The sequence below is a fragment of the Barbatula barbatula genome, assembly GCF_947034865.1.
Source record: "Barbatula barbatula genome assembly, chromosome: 24".
Lineage (NCBI taxonomy): Eukaryota > Metazoa > Chordata > Actinopteri > Cypriniformes > Nemacheilidae > Barbatula > Barbatula barbatula.
This window is the reverse complement of record NC_136787.1, coordinates 1,262,982-1,269,311: the sequence shown is the minus strand read 5'-3', so window position 1 is coordinate 1,269,311 and position 6,330 is coordinate 1,262,982. Positions and strand designations below refer to the sequence as shown.

Below are 6,330 nucleotides of genomic sequence, written 5' to 3'. Positions count from 1 at the left end.
TTAGTTACCTGTCGCCTATTTCCCGCTGATATGTCCCGGTTGCCAAAAATCCTAAAACTGAAAGTACTTGGGTTGGTACCGGGATGGCACGGTTCCGTGTTGTTGGTCTTTGTAATGCTGGGCCAAGTTCTGCACACAGATCCAAGATCATGGCTCTAGAAAATCTAAAGCGGCTTATTAGCCACTCATCATCATGGGCTAGGAAATCCTCACGGTCCATGAATACTCTTTCCCTACGAAGTCTGCCATTGGCATAGTCTTCCAGCAGTGCCAGCGCATCCATCATACAATATGCACTTAAATGTTGCTGCAGAAGGCAATTTATGTTTTCAGCGATCAGATTTAATCATTTACACCTTATCACATTAATCACATAATGAGTGATAGGCCTACATCCATTTAAGAATGGAAGTGAAAGAAATAAAATTTACGTACTTTCAGCATATAGTTCCTTTTATGTCTTTAAACTAAACATGCATGTATGTATCTTTAGGACCCATAATGTATCTTTCTAACTTATATATCTTTCTTTCTTACTAATCTATCTATCTATCAAACTTTAACCTACTTTAAACATCAAACTACTTTATACTTCTTCAAACTCTCTTGTCCGGCTTTCTCAAGCCAACTTAAAGGTTTTCTCAACAAACCTTTTTTTCTAGTTTGTATTTTTTGTTGTAACCGGGACCTATGAGAAACTATTATTGTAAATATTGAAATATGTCAAACTTATTTTTGCCATTTTGCAAAGGGTTAATTCCCTTTATCCGCAGTCAGTTCCTCAACTCACCATCAGTGTCGCCAAACTGCTTTGTCTTCAAAATGTGCGTACGCATGGGTCAGAGTTTGCGTGCAGGTGCGCATATTTTCACGTCAAGTTTTTCTTTATAAATCCCACCTTTTGCGCAGGAACTGGCGTACGCATGTTTTCAGCCCCGTTTTGTGCGTACGCAAGCTTTATAAATGAGGCCCCTGATCAGAATGTGTAAAGAAAACCCGATGAGGATGAGGGCGTGGCGTCATGCGCGAATACCCGGAAGTGCAAGTGAGTAGCTGGACCCAAACAAAACAAAAGTCCGCGGAAGTCCAGCTTGTGTTATTCGGAAAGAGAAACCAAAGAGCAGCTTAGAAAATCTTATCGAACAAAACAAAGCATGTTTCATATTTAACGAATCGATTCTTTGTTTCTGTCGTTTGTTTTGTACGTTGAATGAACGGCGTACTTCGATCTGTGAATAAACGGTTTAACTGATCTCTAGTTCGGTCGTTCTGAAGTTAGTTTGCGCGCATTTCATTATTAATATTGTTTTGTTTGGTGCCATCGTATATTCAGAATGACCGTGGCGGTGTTTTTCGGCTGTGCTTTCATTGCGTTCGGTCCAGCCTTCGCCCTTTATATGTTCACTGTCGCCAAAGACCCGCTGAGAGTCATCATTCTGATCGCAGGGTGAGTCCTCTCTTCACTTCAGCTTATGAACAATAAACACACACATCTCATATGAACTCTTTACACGTGTAGAGTTTGTGAGATGATGTTTGCTGTGTTTTTAGGGCGTTCTTCTGGCTCTTGTCTCTGTTATTGTCCTCTCTGGTATGGTTCATCGCTGTGAAGGCCAGTAACGCAGAAGACGGGACGCTTAAGAGGTCTCTTCTCATTTTCGGAGTCTTCTTTTCGGTTTTCCTACAGGAGGTGTTTCGCTTTGCTTACTACAGACTGCTCAGGTATCACGGTATTGAAAAGACTCCTATCAAACACCATGTACATTTCAATATGAAAGTGTCAAAGCCTAACTTGCTTTTTCTTCTGACTTGATTAGAAAAGCCAATGAGGGCCTGGCAGCCATTAGTGAAGATGAGAGTTCATCTATTTCAGTGCGTCAGATGGCTTACGGTGAGCGGAGGGATCTATTCCCATGTTCTGCCCTCAGTAGTGAACAGGTTTGTAATCCTTCAGGATGTTTTGTTGGCAGTGGCAGGACTGGGCTTCGGCATCATGAGCGGCGCGTTCTCAATGATCAACATTCTGTCGGATTCTCTGGGTCCCGGGACAGTCGGCATCGTTGGAGATTCACAGTATTACTTCATCACGTCAGGTGAGCCGGATGTTCGCATGTTGGTCAGGTAGCGGATCTACAGGTTCGTTTGTTTTGTGCTGGCGTTGTGTTTATACGAAAGCAAAGCTGCTCATGTTTTTCGGGTTTTTCTAACGTCGTTTTGTGTTTGTGTAGCTCTGATGACTCTGGCTTTGACTCTTCTGCACACGTTCTGGGGTGTGGTGTTCTTCGACGGCTGTGAGAAGAGCAGATGGTGGGTCATCGCTCTGGTTGTGGGTCTTCATCTGCTGGTCGCCGGTCTGGTAAGTGTTAGAAACCACATGCTTTTTCTGAAATATTTGTGTAGTAAAACGGCTCTTTTGAATTCACATGATGAAGTGTTGAATCCACAGAGTTGTGAAATGACCTTATAAGCTTTTGTCCGAATAAATGTCATTTTCATAGAGAATACTTGACATCATGTGAAACTGTGATATTAAAGCAATAATCAACGTGAAGCAGTGGGTTACAGTGCATTTTAGAACAGCTAAGGGTGTTGTGGCACGACAGTCAGTAAAACCCTCTCAGCTGTTATAAAATACACCGTAACCCACTGCTTCACGTGGATTATTGCTTTTATAAAACAGTTGTTCCCTATGCGTAGCCTGGTTTCATAAAATCAAGTGATATGTAATGCGGTCCGCACTTTTTAATGGGGGTATTTTATAACGGCTTTGAACTTCAACCAATCAGAACCAAGGACCAGAACTGATATAAGTTGCCATCAGTTGACCTGATATTTACTTGTGTTTTTTAACGTTTACCGTCCTGCTTATCGTGTTTACATCGAGTTCTTTTACATTTAAGTTTTTTCCTGTTTGTATTTTTGTTAACGGATTAGTTCATTCTGTCATCCTTTGTGTTTACTTTTCTTTGTTCTGATGAACACACAGAAAGATATTTGGAAGAATGCTTATAACCAGACAGATGTTGCCCCCTATTGTCTACCATAGTAGGAAATATTTGTTTATATATTTTTTTGTTCTGTTGAACACAAAAGAAGATATTTTGATGAATGTGGGACAGCAAACAGTTCTGGGGCACTTTTGACTACAATTGTTATTTTTTCTACTAAGTCTTCCTAAAAAAAACACTAGAGTGAGTCATTTTTTTTAAGAAGAAATTAAAGTGGATTTGAATGGTTGACATACTGTAAGAGAGCAGTCATTCAGAAATATTGTAGAGAAGCACAATGTCTCTTATATCATTTTACTACTAAATAAATAAAATGTATTTATTTATTTAATACAATTTATGTAGTATAATGTCATGAAAATATTACAGATTCATATTCTATATTGTACACAACATATTAATAAAATGTATTTTTTTCCAACAGTTGATACTCACAATAATGGGCTGAATTTCTAAATGATCCCTGTTTAACCAAACTTCTGAAACTATGATCGAAGTATATTGTTTCAACATCTTTCTGTCATACTCATTCTTTACAAGAACCCTACGTTCAATCTCACGTGGTCAGCAGATCTATCACAACCTCTAAAGATAACAGAACATCACCGTAGAAATCATGTGTTCTATTTCCTTATGATCCGACCGCCAGAGGCACTAGCAGAAAACCCCTCGACCGAGAGTAGAATAACAAAGTTGTCACCTCATGATTTATGACATTTTATTTGATATTATATTTCGGCATTAAGTTAAGCTCTAAATCTTTTGTGTTTGGAATCAGATCCGTGGGAGTGGCTTGTTGGTTTGACTAAATACTTGCTGTTTCAAGTCTTACAAACCGCATCAGTTGGCTCTTGTTTACCTTGTCTGATGCAAGACCCAACCATGGTAGGATTTGATGGCATGCCATCTACAGTACAGAGCGTGGCAGCTCTTATTGTGTCTCCTGATGAAGCACTTAGAGAAAATGTGCGCTGTCCCAATGTCGAGTGCAGACTGACTGACAAGTGCTGTCACATACGTACAACCATAGCATGCTTGTGGTGCTACACTCCTCTGAGTGAGGTTTCATCTGACCCGTCTGGTTAGTGAATTATCTGAGCTTGCATTACAAGCCATGTGTGTTATTGTGAATCATTGTGGCACAGCTCTAGGTACTCTAGTGCAGGCTTTGTTGGCTCAATCCTCTTTGCCAGAAATATGTCGTACAATTTGCTTCGACTTCTGCTGGTTCCTGGTCAAATTTTCAATCCTGGTGCTCGTTATCATAATCTTTAACTTGATGAGGTTTATGGATTTAAAACAAACAAACAAACAGTACATTTTTACATTTTGGTCAAACTATTAACCGATAACCACTAATAACCATAGTCTTTGCACAGATTAATAACCACGTTAACCATAATGTTTTTTCTCAGTCTCTGTTGAATCCATTATACGAGGGCAGTCTGCCTGCTATATATATTATCACGCTGCTGATGGGCGTCTGGGCGTTCTTCTCATCTGGAGGATCACTACACAACCTCACTGCGCTCTGCACACGTAAGACACTCTGCATTCTGTCCACATATAACCACCAGACACATTGATGAATCAAATCCAAATCTGTTGTTGTTTTTTCCTGCAGGCAGAAAAGCAGAGAGAGAAACTTCATAAGAGGGTGTTAAGTCATGAGCGGTCAATGTGACGGAGGGCGACAGAACCTTGATCTATGAGCAGCAGTTTGTGGAAGTTCACATTCACCTGTTCAAGCCTGAAGCGATCAGTCACGTCCCATCCAACATCAACGATTTCATCAGAGGCGAATGGGCCAAGGAACTTTCACAGAAGTACTGTAAATAACTTGATCCGAATCCACGTGAACAAGATGTTCTGGTATAAACGAGTATTTTCCGACCCATGTTTCATGATGTTGAGGTTTTTTGTAAATCATTTCATTTAAATCCTGAATGAAGCCTTGTCAGTAATAAGGTGGTTGACTTATTGAAATCTTTTTTTTGAAAACCTTTTCTTAAATTTGTAAAATGAATGAATGCACAATGAGAACATTCACATATCAAGTGTTCTCAGATCCAGTGGAACAAACGTCTTCAGCATCTCCATGTGCAGTTATGCAGTATTTGTCTCTTAGGATTTCACAGTTTAAATGTGATTTAATATTAATGCGGTCAGTAGAAACCCATACAGCAGCAGCTGACACATACTGGAAGCAACATCCTTTAAACTCAACCAAATCAAACTGTTGATGGCTCCATCTTTAGTATGTTTAAACGGTAACATGCAACCTTTACTGTTATGCAAAGCCTGGATATTCCAGAAGGACCCTTCAGTAATATACCATTTTAAGAATGGTGGTGGCCCGTGCTCCTGTCAGGATGTGTTTATATTCTCAATAATCTGTTTTAACAGCTTTAATTCCTGTTCCAGCTCACTAACATCTGTTTGCCTTAAGAAGAAAACATTCAGCAGTGGGACCTCAGCGGATGTATTAATGCAGATTTCACATTGCTGGACCACATACATTTTGGTGCTTTAAAATGTGTTTTGATCTCCCTGTATTCTTCTGTACATTTCTGGTCATATTTCAGTATACATCATTAAGTGACGTGAACCGTGTTCACAGATGATTTTTATGATCGGAGTTCTTACATTGGACAAAATAATGTTTGGGTGCTTTCCTGAATTTCAACTACAAAATGATTTCTTGTATGTATGTGATTCTTTTATGCTGCTTTATAATCATTCTTAAACAAAGATCAGCCTAATCGTGTCGTTTTTCCTTTATATATAAAAAATATATGATGTGGTTGGTTGGCTTGCTCAGGATCACAGGTAAAGGTTTAGATTCATTCCTTATGCTGAAGATGCAATGACCTTGTGCCCTTCTGTAAATATTTGACTAAAATGTGAGGATTGACCATGTGACCTGCTCCTCACCGGGATTAAATATCATCATTCATTGGTTGTCAAGAGAATTGTGTGGACATATCACAGGATCTGTTGTCATCGCAGACAGCATATATAACTCATGAACTTAATGGAAAACAGAATGCAGAGCTTTCACATTTCAATTTTTAATAGATAACTTCCAACTTAGAACGTCATATAGCTGACACATGTCAACACAGAATGACAGCGTGCTCTTTTGAATGAATGTCATTCATGCTATTATATTTACAATCATATACTTTAAATGTCTCTAGTCCCCATAAAACAACATATTTCCAACCTATTTATTAGTTTTCTGCATGGTATGTAATTACCCAGGCCTACTCATTTATTAGGGGTCAAGCCCCGAATCCAATTTGCACAAGATTTGGTATTT

General features: G+C 39.2%; 1 protein-coding gene across 2 annotated transcripts; it reads left to right on the top strand.

Moving 5' to 3' along the window:
* The first annotated feature begins 449 nt into the window (after positions 1–449).
* Positions 450–5,986, top strand: LOC306889789 (gamma-secretase subunit Aph-1b). 2 transcript variants are annotated; one of them, XM_079449086.1, is made up of 8 exons: positions 450–479; positions 1,334–1,447; positions 1,552–1,722; positions 1,818–1,891; positions 1,971–2,093; positions 2,229–2,356; positions 4,424–4,547; positions 4,633–5,986. In XM_079449086.1, the coding sequence occupies exons 2-8, from the start codon at positions 1,335–1,337 to the stop codon at positions 4,659–4,661; spliced, it is 762 nt and encodes a 253-aa protein (XP_079305212.1). In that variant the 5' UTR covers positions 450–479; position 1,334; the 3' UTR covers positions 4,662–5,986. The 2 variants fall into 2 exon arrangements, with proteins under 2 accessions (XP_079305212.1, XP_079305213.1); XM_079449087.1 differs by lacking the exon at positions 450–479 and adding an exon at positions 910–1,045 and having other exon boundaries at positions 4,633–5,964.
* The last annotated feature ends 344 nt before the right edge of the window (positions 5,987–6,330 follow it).